The sequence below is a fragment of the Drosophila miranda genome, chromosome XL (assembly GCF_003369915.1).
Source record: "Drosophila miranda strain MSH22 chromosome XL, D.miranda_PacBio2.1, whole genome shotgun sequence".
Classification (NCBI taxonomy): domain Eukaryota; kingdom Metazoa; phylum Arthropoda; class Insecta; order Diptera; family Drosophilidae; genus Drosophila; species Drosophila miranda.
The window spans coordinates 18,037,837-18,056,329 of NC_046673.1; the positions used below are offsets into that span (position 1 = coordinate 18,037,837).

The following is an 18,493-nucleotide window of genomic DNA, read 5'->3' on the forward strand; positions in this document are numbered from 1 at the left end:
AGTGGCGCCCGTCTCTCCGCTCTCTCTCTCTCTCTAACTATCTCCCTCTCCCTCTCTATCCTTAGCCAGCACACCCACAGCCCAAACACTGCCGCATCTGACGCCGTGCGAGGAGGAGACCATCGCCAAGGACAGCAGCCAGCAGCTGTTGCAGTTCTCGGGCGATGCGCCGCCACGCTCTCGGGCCGGCCTGCTTTTGACAAATCTGAGCCTAGCCGGCGGCCAGGCAGCGGTGCCGCCAGCCATGACGCAGTCCCTGACCGAGCCGGCGGACGATGGCGGAGACACGACCCCGACAGCGGCACAGACGCCGGGATCGCGCAGCAAGCAGGGCAGCCCCTTCTACGCGGAGCCGGCGGATGCACTGCGACAGGCGGGCGTGACCAGTGCGGCCACGGCCATATTGCGGCGCCAGCATCGCAGCCAGGTGATGCACGCCAACCAGCGACACTCGGAGCCGCTCAAGGGAGGTCTGGGCGGCACGACGGCCGCTCTGCTGCTGCCCAGCGACCTGGAGAAGCTGGCCGGCAGCCTGGACGAGCTGAAACAGAAGCCGCAGCAGCAGCAGCCAACGACAAAGCGGCCACGCAACCGCATCGATCACTGGCAGCTGGACAGCAGCTGGGAGTTTATGGCCAAGCAGGACACGGCAGGAGAGGCATACGACGCCTCTGTGCACGAGTGGCAGGAGAAGGAGAACTCGCTGGGACGCGAAAGGGATGGGGGCCAGGGCAAGAAGAGGCCGCCGCTGACGGTTCACCAGATCATTGCCAAGCGACTGCCGGACCTCAATCTGCCGGAGCTGGTGCGCTGCTCGACGCCACCGCAGACGATGGCCGCTAACGCTACCGCTACTGCTCCACTACAGCCGCTGGTCCAGGGCCAGGAGAAGGAGGGCAGCGGCAGCCAGAAGTCATTCCAGAGCCAGAACGGCGGGTGTCGCCTCTCCTCGTACGACAATGTCTTCTGCCAGAACTCGATGTTCGGTGGCATCGATTCGGCCCAGTCCGACGATGGCACCATATTCTCAGAGCCCTGGGACTCGTCCCAGTGGGACTCGTTCCTACCCCATGACGGTGAGTGGCTCCCCAGGTGTATCTAAGGCCCCATCTAATCTGCTTCTGCCTCCACAGACACCACCCTCAATTCGGACACCATTCATCTGTCCAAGTGCAGGCCCGCCCTGTCCGAGGACGATACCATTGTCGAGGAACTCAGCAGCACCAAAGACGGCAGCACCAGCAGCTGCAACCAGGACACGCTCAAGGCCAACAGGAACGGTGCTGGACACCACAACCACAACAATTGCAGCGGCAAGGCCACCAGTCGACCCAAAGTGGCCACCATTCTGAGGAATCCGAGCATGCGGGATCGGGATCGTGAAGTGTTATGTGAGTATTTGCTGAGGGTATCAAGCGCAATGCGAAGCGCGGGGGGTTTCTAAGGGTGAGTCGGAAACGTTGCCGGAGAATCAGGGATCACGGACCACGGATCACCCAAGGATACAGCCAGCTGAAGGTGACTCAAACTCGGACCTTTACCCAACACAGCCCTGAGATCCTGCGCATCCTGGGACGAAAGGAAATCTGTCTAAATTCAACGATCTGCTGATCAAAGAATCAGCTAGACCCAGCGCTGAATCGGTTCCCAGAATCCTATCGAAGCGAAACTTTCACTGCCACAAACTGAGCGACCAGTAATTCCTTTTCTCAGCGTCTTCGGTTCCAGATTCGATAGGTTTTTTGGGTGGGCACGTTCTAAACACCAATTAGAATTGAATCCAAAGTTTATGAAATGAAATTGGTTCATGGAACCATCTCGTTAGATCCCTTCTATATTACCAGTTGATATTTGGCTCTTTTCATATTAAAATCTACCTTTCATGATGCTTGATGATCTTCTACAAAGATCTTAATCTGAATAGGTGATGGTTCTGGAAATTCCACCATTCCACATTAAGGAGATAATCTCAAAGCAAATGTGTGTCAATTCAGATTGAAATACTCCTCGATTCAGCTCTAATCGGACCGGACCATCCACGCACCTTCGTCTCGCATTCATCGTCGTCTCGTGTGCGTAATGTACATAGTATATATACGAGTATACAGCATTTAGTATTACGATGATGATGATGACTACACGATCACGCTCAATTGCAATCAGTTGTTATTGTTGCATCATACGCTCCATTCCATACAAAACAGAACAGAACGGAACATCCATGGCCACCATGGACAACTTGAGAAGTTGACTAAACAAAAGCACGAGCCCGCTGATTATAGCCGCTGCTGGCATCGTCATCGTCATCGATTGGATCGATTGAGTGCACGGGGAACACTGGCGGAGCAGCGGAACAGCGGAAAACAAAAACAAACAACAAATGAATGCGTTCTCTTTGACGCACCGATGACTAGGGTTTTCAGATGATGAATATCAGTTGAGGGGGGGTCTCTCCTTCGATATTTCATCGATAGCTCGCATATGCAGATCAGTACTCGGCTGAGTATCGTATTGTCGCGGCACGTGAGCCTTGACCGCGTTGCCGTTGGTACAGTGCAGTACAGTACTGTATGGACCCGCATCGTCAACTCTTTTTTCTGCCCTCCGCTCTGGCCATCGCCTGCCGCCGCCGGTTCCAACTGGAATCCAGCGACGTCGCTGCTTATCACAATGCAGCAGCAGCAGGAGAAGCAGCAGCAGCATCAGTAGCAGCAGACTACAAAGCCTTGCCGAAACTTATCTGCCGCGCAACGACTTTGAGGCCGAACCCAATTCCGATCCCGATGCCGATGCCGATGTCCAGCGATGTCCGCAGTGACTATTTCTGCGTCGCAGTTAGCCCGCCCGCTCTAGCAGAAACCAAACAAAATTTGATAAGTTTTTGTATGTAGAGAGAGAGAGAGAGAGAGAGCGAAAGAGAGTAAGAGTCCGAGAGCGGCGCTGCGCTGCGCTGCTGCAGTTCTGCCCGCGTCTCGCACTTTGGAATGTAAACCGATGCCGCCTTCGTTCGTTTTTATCAGCGTGCGCGATTTTTACCGCGCCGAACATTGAGTGAAGTTCTGTCTGAATGGGATGCGTAATTGATATAGTGTGTGTATATAGTGCACACACGCATCCCTGGCTGATGTGTACACGTGTGTAATGTGGAAGTGGCATCTATTTTTGGGTCACTGTATGGCAAACAGCAACAAAACAAACCATCGTCCAGACAACAAAGGCATCCAAACTGATGAAATGCAAACAGACGGCCGCGCGAAATCTATTTCTGGTTATGGTTCTGGTTTTGGTTCTGGTTATGGTCACATCTTAAAACTCACTCTATGCGGTCCACCCCAATTCACACGTGCTAAAAAGGGCAACAGAGTCGCAGTCGCAGTCGCTACTGCAGTCGCTGTTCTGCTGCCGTTCTGCTGGCGTTTGTAGTGCCATTTGTTTGCTTTTGGGCATTGTAAAAGCCTATAGCCGCGAATTGGGCTGGCAAAGGTGGGAACGCCATGATAAGATATGTAAATCTTTAGGAAAATCTACTAAAAAATAAATCCAGGGGGTTCACTGATCCCACCAAGGTCTCTCCCACTCCAGCAGGAAGACCATGGAATAATGCCTTCCATCTGGGGCTGTACCCTCAACCCTAACCTATAAACCTCCATTTCAAATTTTTAAGGTCTTTCCGAATTGCGCATCAGACACAAGTCCTAAAACGCTGATGCAATTCAAGCGTTCCATTACAACAGAATCGAACTGCATCGAACATAATCGACTCCTAGCGGGCCAGCCAGCGTGTCTGTGCAAAGTAGGGGCCCTGATAAGCCAGACAGAAGTGGCCGACAGATACCAACCTGTTGAGATCTACCCGACACCCTGAAATGGCTCAATCATTGACTGGCACAGGTACTCGGAATGGGCTAAAATATCACTACCTGCAGTCCCTGGCCGAACACGTGTCAGAATGATTGTTTTGGCTTGGATTGTAGTGGGTTTTCGGGCCACTTGGGACTGGGATTCACCCCGGTCGATGGCTCATACTGGGGCTGGGGCCTGCCCCCGATTTCCACTTGAGTCATGGCATCCTCGCCGACGACTCAGAGGCCGTGCGGCGATAGCTTGCGCAACTGTACCTACAAAAGGGGGCTGGAAAGCAACCGGAAATTCCCGGAAAAGGATCAGATCTTGCATAATTTCTACCTGCAAAGGAGATTACAAGAAACTATCCGCGTGCATTCCGAGTATATAGAATGGATATGGGCTGACCGAGCGGGCTGTAGGAGGCTGGCCTTTCGCTATCTTTTGTTCGGTAGACCCGCGGGCAGTGCAGTCCGTGACGGCGCCGTTCCGCTGTCGCAGTCGCGGTCGCTGCCAATGCCGCTGCCGCCGCAGTCGACGTCGTTGCGGTCTTATAAACTAATGCAAATGAAGTTCAGAATTAGTTTTGCATTGGCCGCGTTTAGAGCAGCAGCAACAGCAGAGAACGGAGAAAAGAGAACACAGAGATTGACAATTGAGAAGCGAATCCAGGAGAAATCGATACAGAGGAGCACGCCGCCCGTTATCGATAGACAGAGGCCAAGTTGGAACACAATCGCCAATCGATCCGCATCTGCATCTGCATTCGCGTGTGCCGATGAGAAACCTGCGTTTCCGCCAATTCGTATTAGCTGGCAAAAATCGCTTGAGAATCCATCATGAGCTGGTTCAGAAGATCGTCGCGTGCACAGACCGGGAGCCAATCGGAATCAGATCGGGATCAGGATAAAGATAAGGATAAGGATAAGGACAATGTGAATGGTAAACCAGACATGTCGAAATCGCTGAGCAGCTTGGATGAGCAGCGCATCGAGCGACTGGAGCCGGAGGAGTTCTTTCACGATCCGGACCATGTGCGACACTACAAGGAGGAGGCCATGTTCCTCAGCATCATGGCCGAGTGGGAGATCATCGAGCATCCGCCGCAGGGGAATTACTTTTCCGCGGACTTTGAGGAGGAGCTGCTGCAGCAGAGAACTCAGCCACAGCCACAGTCACAGTCGCAGTCGCAATCAGATCTGCCTGGCTCTGGCTTGGACTCCATAGAAATAAAGGAAAAGCCAGCAAAGCGCAGACGCAAGCGCAAGTTCCTGGAGCTGCTCTTTGTCGACAACATTCAGACGGGGATTGCACTGCCCAGCCAGGGCATGGGACAGGAGCAGGCGTCGCCGAGTTCCGTGCTCTGTAAAAAGTCGAAATATGCCAGCAGCAGCCTGTCCCTCAGCAGCAGCGGCTCCTTGGCGCCCCATGGGCCGGCCGCCACGACGGCCACCTGTCCGCAACAGGTGCTCAAAGACTGCCGCATCAATCGCACACAACTAAAGACTGAGGCACTCGCTGGCTCCATAATGGGGGCCATCGGCAAGTGCCCCAATCCCACGGCGAAGCCGCCCACCGTAACCAGCACCCAAGAGATCAACAGGGACACGGACAGCTGTCATCCTGGAGAGCTCAACACCTGCGATCACTACGACATCAAGCAGTTCTTCCACCTGGACGAGCGGGGCAATATTCTGCTCAACATAACGCACATCGTGGAGTTCCGGGCCTGGGGCTTGGCCCTCCAGGGCCAGAGCCGTCGTCTCTATCGACGCTATCGCCGGGGCTGCGAGTGCGCCGACGAGGACTATTGCCGGAAACGTGGCTGCTGCTATCTCCTGCGCCGCCTGCTCAGGCTACTGTGTGAGCTAATCGTTGGTAAGACAGGGATTCCAGTGGAGGGAGGATTGAGGTTGGGTTCAGGGATGGGCGATGGGCGATGGGCGATGGGCAATGGGCGAGGGGCGAGGCGAACTAATGCCAAATCCTAATCCTTGTAATTGTTTTCTTGCAGGTCACCCCCGCAACAAGATGAACATTCAGAGCAGCGGCCCCGGCGACTCCCTGCGCGCGTACACGCTCCAGCTGGCCCAGGACCCCAGCTCCACCTTCGCCCGCAACATCGAGAACTTCATCAGCTGCACGAAGGAGTCCCGCGAGGCGGCGCCCCAGGTGGTGATGCGCAACATGCGACAGTTCATGAGCGGCATGAAGAACTATCTCGTGAAGCACGGCGAGGGCAAGTTCCATGCCGAGCTGGAGTCGGCCCGCGGCCGACTGAAGGCCGACGAGTTCCTCAACCTGGACGCCATGCTGGAGACGGTGATGCACCAGCTGGTGGTGCTGCCGCTGCGCGAGCACCTCTACGGGATCTTCGTGGACTACTATACGCGCAGCGAGGACATTCAGCTGCTGGTCCAGAACGTTCGCTATGCCTGCGAGCGTGAGGCGGCCGACTTTGGCATCCGGCCCACGGTCACCCCGCCCTCGCAGACAGCCCTGCGACTGATTGCGAACCTGCTGCTGCGCCTGCAGGAGGCGGAGCTGCCGCTGGACAAGCTGGAGCTCTTCCTGTGCGTCATATCGACGGTGTTCGATGCCACGGGCTGTCCCCGCGGCCAGCAGCTGGGTGCCGACGACTTCCTGCCCGTGCTCGTCTATGTGGTGGCCAAGTGCGGCTTTGTTGGGGCCGAGATTGAGGCCGAGTTCATGTGGGGCCTGCTCCAGCCGACGCTGCTCAATGGGGAGCCGGGCTACTACCTCACCGCCCTCTGCAGCGCCGTCCAGGTGCTTAAAACGTTCATGGCCTCCGAGGGCGAGAGCGGCAGCGGATCCCTAGACGTGAGTACACACCTCCCTTCATTTTGAGTGGCTTGAAGCTAATCTCTTCTCTACTTTCTCTCCCTCCACACAGTGGCGCTCCAGCTGCCTGCCCGCCTGCTCCAGCGTGCTGCGGGTGATCATTCCGGATGAATGCAACGGCTCGCTGCAGACCCGAACACTGCCCGTGCGACCGCACACGACCACGCGCGAGGTGTGCCGGATCATTGCCCATAAGGCACGGATCACCAATCCGCAGGACTATGCCCTCTTCAAGCTGGTCGACGGCGAGGAGACGCTCCTCAGCGACGCCGAGTGCCCGCAGGATGCCCGCCTGGCGGCCAAGGGCAAGCACTGTATGCTCGCCTACAAGCGGATCGATGCCAAGATCGCCTGGCCCACCACACAGCCGGCAGGACATTGAATCCAGCATCAGAATCTGAATGTGAATCTGAATCTGAATCAGTATCCTTTCCTGCCCTGCCCTGCCCTGCCCCATCTTGCTCACTAACCAAGCATATTTGATTAATAATTTATTATTATTACATTAAAATATACTTAGTAGCCTGTAAGTAAAGCTAATTAACGCTAATTAATTAGTTAACATTTAATGTGTACTAAACAACAGTATTGAGTTAAGCGTCGTTTTTTTTATCATCATCAACCTCCTCATCCCGGGATCCGGGATCCGGGATCCGGGATCCGAGACCCGGCAACCCATCCCTGTACCAATCCGTTTCTTTTTTTTTGCTAATAAATAAACATACATATATCTATGAAAAATACGAATAAAACATATACATGAATATATATATATATTATATACGAGAAAATATACGATATATAAACACTTAGCGAGTAGAGATCCGAACTGCACAATACAACCGAATGGAATAAAAGTCATCTGAACGAATCTATACTCTATAATCGACCGTATCATATCGGTAAATAAAATAATCACACCCCTACCCCTCACTTACATGTCACTGCCACTGGCATGTGGGGAGGCGCATCCTGGAGACCAAAATCAGAGTTCAATTACAATTACAATCACAATCACAGCAACAATCAATCCAATCCAATCAATCTTGGCATGCACATCGGACCATCAGACTATACACGAAAGGCATTTAGTGGGTTTCTTGAGTCTTTTTTTTCATGTAAGGAAGAACTTAAAAATAAAATAAAATACATACATACATACATATATCGACATATTAACCAATACATTTTAATAGTTATGTACTACTAAAAACATCTATGCTCACAATCCCCTCTATATAAAGGACTATTTTTTTTTTGTATACTTTGTAAAATATGTGACATGTAATCCAAAAATAGCGAACAAACAAAACAAAAATCAATAAAAATAACCAAAAATTATTTCTTATTTCGATATTGTAACTGGAATAAAAGCCAAAGCATACTTTTGGGCTGGCGCAGAAGCCGCTCTATCGGGCAGGCCCAAAAGTAGGCAGCGGCTGCTAGACAGCAGAAGCCACAACACTTTTGTGGCATGCTTTTGGGCGGGCACAATCGATTATTGGGATTTGGATGTAAAATGGAAAGTCTTGTTCGCTGTGAACACGGTTATATCACTAACCATACAGTATATACTCGTAGATGTGCCAGTTCATACACCGAATATGTGCCAAACGAACTTTCTGGACTAGATCCCAGGGACTTCGGCTCCAGCCCAGCAACGCTTTGCTTGTGTTAATACAACATAAATAATATTTCTGAACACAAATATGTGATTGTATATTATGAATGCTGTTGACAGCATCTATGCTTTGCAGATCTACGAGTACTACTGTACGGTTAGTGGCTATATTCTATTACTCCACATGAAAAAAAAAAAAAAAATATATATATATTCTATTATAGACACCGTAACATCCCAAAAGTGGTGCATACCCTTAGGCTGAAAAACAATAAAAACTACGGATACATATCTGTACATATCTCATCCGAAAGTAACAAAAAAAATAAAGTACATCAAAATATAAAATCCACAAACTTTGCCAGGAATAAATTGCAGATACACCTTTTTCTGAATATTTGTAATCCGTGAGATAATTTTTGCCATTTTTTGGCATGAAAAATTTACTTCTTGCCTGGGACACACAATTCCTATCTCTGAAAAAATGTCCAATCTGTTGAATGGAGGTAGTTTCGTATTTGTCAGATACTTGTACATCCATCTTTTCAAATACATAATCCTCAATACATAATCGATTAAGTATTATAGCACTTTTACTTTTTGTCGCTTACGTTTTTTTCATTTACAATATTTCAGACTAGTTGGCATCTTTGAGATACATTTTTACTTATGTTGATCTGCCATATCAATGAAAATTAGTTGGGTATCTGCATCAAACGATCCGGACCGTTCCGTACATGTGGCCTACTCGAACGTACGTACCCGTACTATCCGAAGTACCGCTTATCCAGATCGAAAATGTTATTTAGCTGCACTCCTCGAGTACTCTCTTCGTGGACTCTATAATTAAATTGGCTAGACTTATCGCAATCTGAAACGGCTCCGTCTAAATATGGTGTTTGAGGATTCAAGCAGATTTGGCTTTGTTTTTGTGCGGGACTTTGGTGGGGATCACAGAAGGCAAAGGCTATCGCCGGCCCACCAGTTGGTACTTATGTGAGACGCTAGCCACCATCTGTGGACTTGAGTGGCCCCAGCCCCAGCCGTAGCCCCAGCCGTAGCCCCAGCCGTAGCCCCAGCCCCGCACACAAGTCGAATAACAGTCGACACGAAATCGAACAGACGGCGCGACAGATAACGATAATTGATGATGATAGATTAGCATTAATTATAACATATAGATTGTTCGTACTGCCTAGGGGTCGTGCATAAACCCCGTGTATGCGGATTTATTGTCGCCAGTATTTAATCCTCGGCTCTCCTTTTCTGTGTTTGCCCATTCATGTGCGAGCATGCATGTGTTACTCTCCCAGAAATCAAAAAATAGCTAAATCAAATGTCGCCAGTTAATCAACTAGTATCAGTATCAGTGCTGAATCCGCTTTGTTTTGATGCCAATGCGAATTCGGGGCGATAAGGACCACACACACACACACACGGCGATCGACTGACAGACAGAGAGACTGGATCCAAAATATTTCGCAACGTGTGCAAAAAATGATACCCGAGCACCGTGCCGGAGCAGCATCCAACGTCTTGGGTGCAGACCCAAAGTTCAGACCAATCTCGTGTCCGATCGTGTCTTTTGTTATGTTTGGGCAGTCGATTCCATTGCTTCGATTCGCTATCGTCCTGGCAGTTGTAAATTGTTTCAAACTGGAGTTTGAGCCATCCATAAATTACTTACTGGTTTAATTATAAATAGATAGGTGCGAGTAGGTATACCAGAACCCAATCTGGAGACAGCGTTTATTGCCCGAGTCGTGATCGCTGTGGCTCTCTCTCTCTCTCTGATTTTGATACTCAAGTGCTGGCCTCTTATCAGCTCGTCCCAGCACAGAGACGGCTGTAGAAATGTTGCAATGACGCGATAATAAACAATTATTTGCACGCCGTGCGGCCCCAGTTGCCCGGGCCCCTGGCGACGGACTTGCGGACTTGTGGACAGGGGGATCCGGCCAAAGGGGCGCCCCAAGCACAAGTGGCCCGAACTAGAGACTAGAGACGGGGAGGGGATGGCGGCAGGCTGGGAGAGTTGATAGGTAGGCACAGGGCGGGGACTGTGGGGCGATGTTTTGATTAAACGATCCTAAGTACAGCACGTCAGGCGGAGAGCGAGCGACCGAACAACAGGCAAACAGTAAACAGCGAAAACAAACGATTGTCGAGAGTAAATATATATTGATTATTGCACGGATCAAGTGGGCCGTTTGATAACTTTCCCCAGCCCAGCCCCCACCTCCCCACAACAAGGAGAAACCCACTCCCAATCGAGGGGCAGGTGGGCGGGCATCAGTGTGTCATAAAACATTGGGACGAGTTCCGACGATATACATAAGACTTGAGGCAGTCGTTTGTGAAGTTTGCGAAGTACCCGACTGGTCGAGTCGAGGAGTCTTATCTTCTCTCATTCTAGGAATTTCTTCATCTGACAATAAATCTTTAATGGGATTTCCCTTAGAGCCTGAAGGAGAATGCAATTCCAATGAATGCAACTGACAGATAGCATATTCCCAGAACAGTTTTTTGTGGTCGGCACTCGAACAAAGAACTCTGAATCGATCCGATAAGGCCACGATCGATTGGCAGGACTGAAAACTGTTTGACCCACCCACGCAACCCTCCTACCTTTGGCCCACTCCCAGTCCCAGGCCCAGGCCCAGGCCCAGGCCCAGACCCAGACCCGTGCTCATGATCGCGATCTTGCCTTTGCCCCTGGACTGGAGATGGGGCTATTACGCATACGCCTCGTGCGCACCCAGACAAGAACCGAAGAGAGCGAGAGAGCTGGCCAAAAGTGACAGAGAGCAAACGAACCACAGAGAGAGGTAGAGGTAGAGGTAGAGAGAGAGCGAACGCGGTAAGAGAGAGATCGGGGCCGACCGAATTTCGGATGGACAGCTCCAAGATCAGCTCCAAGCGACGGCAGTTGTCATTTCATTTGGGTTGGGGCGAGCGAGCGAGCGTCACGTTAGCTCAGGGCATCCACGTTCACACATCGCGACGCTGTCGTTATATTCTTGATTGTTTTTCTTCTTATTTGTTTTGTGTGTGCTTCTCTCTGTCTCCGTTGGAAAAGATCATCATCATCGTCATCTTCCGTTGATCTGCGCCGTAGAACAGCATCGCCGATCAGTTCCCTTTGAGATCCGTAAACAAAAAGCAACGCGATCGCGCCGACTAGCCGCACTCGACTCTTTCCAAGTAATCCGCACAGAACGCGCAGAACACACAGAAGGAGGCCCAAGCCCAGCACAGCCATGGAGGTGTACACGTCGGACAGCTCGGACACGGACTCGCGAGAGCAAAAGACCATCGATTTTGGCCGCATGAGTCTCGACCTGGCCACGCTCGAGGATCACCTGACATCGCCGCAAAAGGCCCTGCTGAAGTCCAGCGGCGACATCGAGACCATGCTACTCAACCACAATCGACTGGTGGGCCTGCCCCGGGTGCTGCAGCAGTTCGCCAACCTCAAGGTGCTGGATCTCAGCTCCAATGCGATCACCCAGCTGCCGGACGCCGTCTGCCAGCTGCCGCTGGTCACCCTGATCGCCAAGAACAATCTGCTGACCAACTGCTCGCTGCCCAAGTCGCTGCTGGCCAAGCAGGCTGGCGGTGGCCACGGCCACAGCACCCTCAAGGAGCTCAACCTGAGCGGCAACCAGCTGACCCACTTCCCCGAGCAGGTCACCGAGCTGCGCCACCTCAAGTATCTGTATGTGGGCGGCAACAAGATCACGGGCATCTCGAAGGACATTTGGAAGATGCAAAGGTAAATAAATGCAAATTCTCACGGCCCACGGCCCAACTGAAGCCATACGCGAGGGCGAGGTGAGACGCCACTGTTGCCAGGCGTCTGGTCTGGTCTGGTCTGGTCTGTCCGGTCCCTCCGTCCGTCCGTCCGTCCGTTCGTATAGGAGAGAGAGAGGGGAAAAAGTCCAAACAACTAGTATCAGGCCCGTCCGTATGTTTCGTATGAGAACTGATAACAAACACCCTGAGAGCCCCAAAGCACTTGTGAGTGGAGTGGCGGAGTGGAGTGGAGTGGAGGAGTGGACTAGTCGGGTGGTTGGTGGCATCGTAAAAGCCAAATCTATCAAAAACACGTACTCGACTCGGACCTAAAACGATTTGGTCGAACCATAAATATACGGTACCCCGTATATTAATACAATAATAATAAACAAAAGAAGGCAAAAAAAAAATTCCGAATATCAATGGAAAACAAATTAAAAAATCGAAATTGGAATTAGTTATCAGATTACCCGGACTTTGTGGCGGAATTCGCAAAGTCGGGTGGTTACGGTGGGGGCTCCGGGACTCGGACACGGACCCTGCTTATGAACATGCCACTCCACTCAGAGAACGTACGTGAAGAAGAGCAATGCTGTATGGCGCGTGACGCAAGAGGAGATTCTATAGCGAGGGAGTCATAGTATGGGTGGAGGTCTGTGGTTGAACCATAGAATAAATAGTCCAAAGATCTTTCTGCCATGCCCATGCCAAAGGGTGTATTTATTTGAATTTGAGGCAGTTCTGTCTTTGTCTGAAGCGGAGATGGTAGACGGTGTGTGCCTCACCTTTTACAAATACACTATGCAATCTCTTGCTCTCTGTTAATCAGTCTTTCTCTCTCTGTCTCTGTCGCTGTCTCTCTGTCTTGATTTAAGCAGTGTTGAAATCGATACGTTATGGGACAGATTGGCTTTTGTTTACACTGAAAAAAACAGAAGGCGAGGTTTCAAAGCACCTGGTGGTTTTTCCTTTGTTTGAAACCAAAGAAAGCTCTGAAAGATGATACCGGTTTAGGGGAATAGTTGCGAATAGGGAGGGCTCTGAATACCCAATTTCCATGAACTAATTTTCACCCTTCCTCGCCGCAGCCTGCATGTGCTGTCGTTGGGCGGCAATCTCATCAGCGAGGTACCGGATGCCGTTGGGTCACTCAGCCAGCTGCAGGCCCTAGTCCTGTGCGACAATCTCGTCGAGAACCTGCCGATGAGCATTGCCCGGCTAAAGAACCTCAAGTCGCTGCTGCTGCACAAGAACCGGCTGCGCCACTTGCCCAAGGACATTGTGGCCCTGAAGAACCTAACGGAGGTAGGTCTCCCCGTATTCCCCGCAATATCTGTCCTCTAACCATGGCTCTCCTTTGTTTTCTTCTCCATCCCCTAAACAGTTGAGCCTGCGCGACAATCCGCTGGTGGTGCGCTTCGTCCAGGACATGGCATTGAAGCCCCCAACTTTGCTGGAGCTGGCTGGCCGCATTGTGAAGGCTAGTGGCCAGCGGCCCGGACCCTACGACATTCCCCGGACCCTGGCCGAGTACCTGAACAGCGCCAACTGCTGCGTGAACCCCAACTGCAAGGGCGTGTTCTTCGACAATCGCGTGGAGCACATCAAGTTCGTGGACTTTTGCGGCAAGTACCGCGTGCCGCTGCTGCAGTACCTCTGCTCCTCGAAGTGCATCGAGCATGAGGAGCCGGCGCGCGGATCCAGTGCGAGCACCAGTGCAGCGAGCAGCGCCAATAGCGGGTTCATGATGCGCAAGGTGCTGCTGGGCTAGGCCGAGCGTCCGGCCCGCCCGCCCGCCTGGCCCCTGGCCTGGACCTGGCCCTGGCTGGCAGCAGGAGTGCCATCGGAGCGCCGTCGGTGGCTAGCATCGACCGGAGATCGATATCGGAGACGGAGATCCATTCGGTTTAAGGCCGCGGCCTCGTGCCACCAGCTCTGGCACGGCACCGGCTGTGGAGTTTGGCGGCCGCCGGGCCCGGCCCGTCCCACTGGCTCACTGGCATCCATTGGCTTTATCACGCTATCAAGACAAATTTGATCTAATTTTCTAAATGATTATCGAGTCGTACCGTTCGCTTTGTTGTTGTTCTTTGCTTGCACGTTTGTTTGTTGTTTGCTTGTTGCTATACCCCCTAGCCCCTCCCCTTCCCTATTGCCTATTCCCACCAGACTACTACTATTAACAATCCAATACCAAAGAATCGAAAGAATGCCTTTCATTTCGCTCATCAGAGCAGAATATCAGCGAGAGTTTCTAGAATGCAGAATCTATACCCAAGGGTTCATTTGCCCATGAAAGATACAGTGGTGAACCTGATGATCCAGCACATCTGTATACCAAAGAAGATCGGCAATGGCTGCACTTTAAAGAACATAGAATTTATACCCAAGATCTGGCAGATCTTATACCCCACTGCAGAGCAGAAGATAGTTTACATGGTTTACAGAACGTAGAAATCGGTGATGGTTTTCATTTCGTGCTGAACGATGCTTTACCGCTCTAAATGTAGCGTGTCATCCGGCAGTGCCCCTCTGCCTGGGATACGAATGGTGCCAGTAATGTAGTAAAACAAAAAACAAGTTTCGATATATTCTGTATAGATAGTTTATTTCGTGTTCAAACCGCTCACAACTTCCACGGCTCGTGCTATGAAATGCTCCTAAAACCTCTGGATTACCAGAGCTTAAAAGGAAAACTTTCGGCGCTGGGACACGGGACACAGGGGAAACTCTGCCCACGGGACATAGGACACAGGACACACACACACGTAAAGGAAAGGGTTGAGAGAAAGGGCATGGTATGGTATCCTTCGGAATATCGGATAGCTACGCATATCGCGGTGTATTGGACTAAGAAGTACATATTAAAAATACATATAAATACGACGACGACGACAGATTCTGTGAGCCGGGAGTCAAGAGTTCTGTTACACATGGGAGGAAATACGATACATGATAAATCGATGGTTGGGATGGAATGCTCATCGGCGTCTAGTGTTATTTTGGCCATTCACTTTACTCTTACTACTAATTGGAGGATAGAGACATACTATTTGAGCGACTGAGGAGTGGCAGAGTGTTTTTTAGATGCAGATGTACGAGTAGATGTAGGATCTAGATGTGGTTCGGGGTTGTGGGTTAGGTTTTATCTTATAATGCTAGTTATGTATATGGATTATTACGGATGTATGTAGTTATTAGTCGCTTGGAATTGGCATGGTTTACTGGTCCATCACCTCCTGGCTGGTGTCATCCACCTCCATGGCGGCCATATCATCCTTGACGGCTGCCTCTTCAGTTACCATTTCGCCGCCAGCGGATGCAGCCTCCTCGGACATTACCACCTCCTCCCCGTCGGCCACAGAGGCTGCGGCTGTTTCCTCATCGGCCGGAGTGTCCTCCATCGGCTGATCGTTCAACGCGAGTGCTGGTGGTGTGGCAGCGGTGGCTGCCTCCTTGGTGACTTCTGGCGGTGTTGGTGCGGGCTCATCGTCAGCTATGGCTGACGAGAGAGATTTCGGTGCGGCCTCATCGTCATCGGCATCGGCATCGCCCTCAGCTGGATCAGTTGACTCAACGGGCTCGACGGGCTCTTTGTCAGCTTCAGAAGCTTTCTCGACAGTCTTGTCGGACTTTTTCTTATTATCGATGGACTCCGATGATGGTTCGGCAGTGGCCGGTACCGGTGGCGGCGGCTGCTTCTTGCCAGCGGCCAGTTCGGTCTCAGTCTTTTCAGTATTCCGCTCCTTGACGTCGGCGGTGCCCTCGGCATCATTGGATTGGCCGGGCTTACCAGCTGGTGATGCCTTCTTTGCCGATGATTGTTTGGGATCCGGTGTGGAGGCCGTTTTCGGCTGTCCTTCTTTCTTTTCCTTTTTAGCGGGAGTAGATGTGGATGTCGACTCTTTGTCTGCGTCCCTATCATTATCCTTTTCGGTCTTGGCCTTGGCTTCACCCTTTTTCCCCTCAGCGAGGCCATCGCCTTCATCGGCAGCGGGCTTGGGCTTTGGCTCGACTTTCTTGCCTGTTTTCTCGGCCTTTTCGATCTCCTGCTTCTCAATGATCCTCTCCGGCTGCGGATCGGCAGCATCATCGGCATCGGCATCCTCCTCCTCCTTCTCATCGGCAGTTTCTTTGACGGCTGCCTCAGGAGATAGGCCGGCCTCATCCTCGTCGTCTTCATCTGGACCACCAGTGGGATCACTCTCGGGGGATGCTTCCTCATCGTCGTCCTGCTCCTGCTCCTGCTTTTGCTTGCTGCCGTTGAGAGCCTGCTTGGCAGTCTTCACATCATCCTCATCATCCTCGTCGGGCTCTTCGATCTCGGCTGCCTCCTGGGGTGCATCGGCATCAGTCTCATCCTCGTCGTTCTTCTCATCATCCTCGTCAGCATCATCCTCAGCGTCCTCGGACTTGGCTTTGGTGGCCTGCTCGGACTCGGCGGCCTCATCCTCATCTTCAGCGGCTGCATCGGCATCATCTCCCTCGTACTCCAGCTTGGCCTTCTTCGCCTTGGGCTGGATGGAACCCCCGTCCGAGCGCGGGCAACTGGCCTTGGCGGCACCACCCCCACCGCCGCTACTGGAGCCCTCACCACCGGCCTTGCCGTTGTTGAAGTGAGCCGCCGCCGCCTCGTTCTCCATTTCAATATCGATGTTGACCTCCAGGGAGAGGTCACCATTCACCACAGAGTCCAGGGAGTCGCCGTTCTCGCTTTCCGTGCGTTTACGACCCGGATCAATGGTGCTGACCACTGCAAGATCAAGGACTAGGAGTAAGAGGTGGACGTAAGATCCCAACCTGATTTCGGCATAGCACTTACCCAATATGTTCTTCTCCAGGGCCCGCATGAACTTGTCGATGCGCGAGTACTGCTTCCGAGGATCGATGAGCAGCTCGCAGAGTCGTTGCACGGTAAAGGGAGCCGCATTGAACAGGTCGAGCCGCTCCAGAAGCGACGATTTCATGGTCTCGTAATTGAAGGGGTCCACGTTCGGATAGTTTGGTATCTCTGTGTGTGGTGGAACAACAACACACGGGACATGGGTTATGGGTTGTGTGAAAGTGACCACTGGCTATGGAACCTCGTTACCTTCCAGCCGGGGTGAGTCCTCATTGAAGTGCTTGATCACGCTGAGCAGCTTTTCGCGGAACAGATACTTGAGGCTGGACCACTTGAAGAGGGTGTCCCCAGTCTTGGCCACATACTGCAGATAGTCCTCCAGCTCCTTGGGTATCTCCTTCTGCTTGAGGCGGGTGAAACGCTCTAGGATTTGTAGAATCTCCTCGCTGTTCTCCATAGTGACCATCAAATTATTGAAGGGGGAACTGCAATAATTTGTGAGTTCGACAAAACTGCAGATGAAAAACCGGCCGGCTGGAAAATTTTCCTCGCATTGAGGTAGACACACAAAAATCCGACACCGAAAACCGATTCGACTGGAGTCGCTGTCGCTGTCGAGTCGGGTCGAATGGAGTGGAGTCGGGGTTTTTGCGAATCGGACGCTGGTTTGTAGGTATGCGCCGAATCAGCGGCTGCCACAATGGTGGCGGCACCGGCTGTGGCAGCAACAAGAGTAGAGTGCCAGCCAGCTCGACCGACCGGTGGCAGAAGAGACCCGACCGACTCTCCCCTCAGAGCATCTGCATCTCACTCGGCAGCATTGAGAGCAGATTATTGGTGGAGGACACTTCGTATACAAACAAGTTATGCTGCTGCACTCACACACACCGCACACACTCAGACACACACAAGTAAACACATGCAGATACATGCACATATATGCAGCAAAAAAATCGGCAAACCCTGTCGTCTGAATACGAACGAGTGTGTGCATTGCACTGGCAACTGCCTTCGCTTTTTTTTTGCTCATTTGCCGCTTGTTGCAGTTATTGTTTTTGGCATCTGCGCTTCTGTACTGCCGGCAAACCTACCACTTATCGGTTGCAGCGCTAGAATATTTGTTTCACTCCCCCCGAAACTCACAAAGTGCATTCGCTATTCTCACTTGCACTGCTTGGCTGGGCTGCTGTTGCTGCTGCTGCTTTCTTTCTATCACAATCTTGCTCTTGCTGAATCCTTGGTGAAAAATGAAAAAGTTAGGTTGGGATCAGTGTGACCCGCGGATTTATCGATCTGTATACGGTATACGGTGTGACGTTCACAAATATACCGAAACTACGTCTTCAATTTCAAAATATACCGGAAGCATATTGACATATTATTTGTATCCAAGTTGCTTCATATTCCTCGTTTTTGATATTCGGTTGAACATTACTAGCTAGCTAGCACTCTCAGCCCTGAACAAATAGTTTTACCCGATAATCTAATCAGTTTTATATAAAAGTGGTTAATCTTAAGTACCATCT

The 18,493-nt window shown here is 51.5% G+C and overlaps 3 protein-coding genes across 10 annotated transcripts in view; 2 read left to right on the plus strand and 1 right to left on the minus strand.

Annotated features, from left to right (window-relative positions):
* The window catches only part of LOC108157844 (protein sprint), a 110,001-nt gene extending 102,411 nt beyond the window's left edge, over positions 1–7,590 (plus strand). For 5 of the 6 annotated variants that reach the window (XM_017290066.2, XM_017290065.2, XM_033393038.1 and 2 more), the window contains 4 exons: positions 66–1,076; positions 1,134–1,391; positions 5,858–6,684; positions 6,758–7,590. In XM_017290066.2, the coding sequence (XP_017145555.1) occupies positions 66–1,076; positions 1,134–1,391; positions 5,858–6,684; positions 6,758–7,087 (2,426 nt within the window). In that variant the 3' untranslated portion in view covers positions 7,088–7,590. Of the gene's footprint in view, positions 1–65; positions 1,077–1,133; positions 1,392–4,355; positions 5,722–5,857; positions 6,685–6,757 lie in introns of those variants that run through there. The other variant, XM_017290070.2, reaches the window with a different exon arrangement.
* Positions 7,591–11,257: 3,667 nt separating this feature from the next.
* Positions 11,258–14,331, plus strand: LOC108161810 (leucine-rich repeat-containing protein 58). Its single transcript, XM_017296173.2, has 3 exons — positions 11,258–12,101; positions 13,213–13,429; positions 13,509–14,331. Exons 1-3 carry the CDS (start codon positions 11,587–11,589, stop codon positions 13,893–13,895), a joined length of 1,119 nt encoding a protein of 372 aa, XP_017151662.1. The 5' UTR covers positions 11,258–11,586; the 3' UTR covers positions 13,896–14,331.
* A 380-nt stretch (positions 14,332–14,711) lies between these two features.
* Positions 14,712–18,248, minus strand: LOC108161792 (serine/threonine-protein phosphatase 4 regulatory subunit 2). 3 transcript variants are annotated; one of them, XM_017296152.2, is made up of 4 exons: positions 18,111–18,248; positions 17,217–17,452; positions 16,947–17,135; positions 14,712–16,892 (listed from the first exon to the last, which is right to left on the minus strand). In XM_017296152.2, exons 2-4 carry the CDS (start codon positions 17,431–17,433, stop codon positions 15,346–15,348), a joined length of 1,953 nt encoding a protein of 650 aa, XP_017151641.1. In that variant the 5' UTR covers positions 17,434–17,452; positions 18,111–18,248; the 3' UTR covers positions 14,712–15,345. The 3 variants fall into 3 exon arrangements, with proteins under 3 accessions (XP_017151641.1, XP_017151633.1, XP_017151650.1); XM_017296144.2 differs by having other exon boundaries at positions 18,059–18,248; XM_017296161.2 differs by having other exon boundaries at positions 14,712–16,877; positions 18,059–18,247.
* Between the last annotated feature and the right edge of the window lie 245 nt (positions 18,249–18,493).

What these genes read in the sequence shown, in the direction of transcription:
- LOC108161792 (XM_017296152.2), bottom strand. Translation starts at nt 17,433, where the DNA reads ATGGTCACTATGGAGAACAGCGAGGAGATTCTACAAATCCTAGAGCGT. An exon ending in GGACTCACCCCGGCTGGAAG is followed by an intron (nt 17,136 to 17,216) that starts GTAACGAGGTTC and finishes CACCACACACAG; the next exon opens with AGATACCAAACTATCCGAAC. An exon ending in CCTGGAGAAGAACATATTGG is followed by an intron (nt 16,893 to 16,946) that starts GTAAGTGCTATG and finishes TCTTACTCCTAG; the next exon opens with TCCTTGATCTTGCAGTGGTC.
- LOC108161810 (XM_017296173.2), top strand. Translation starts at nt 11,587, where the DNA reads ATGGAGGTGTACACGTCGGACAGCTCGGACACGGACTCGCGAGAGCAA. An exon ending in GACATTTGGAAGATGCAAAG is followed by an intron (nt 12,102 to 13,212) that starts GTAAATAAATGC and finishes TCCTCGCCGCAG; the next exon opens with CCTGCATGTGCTGTCGTTGG. An exon ending in CCCTGAAGAACCTAACGGAG is followed by an intron (nt 13,430 to 13,508) that starts GTAGGTCTCCCC and finishes TCCCCTAAACAG; the next exon opens with TTGAGCCTGCGCGACAATCC.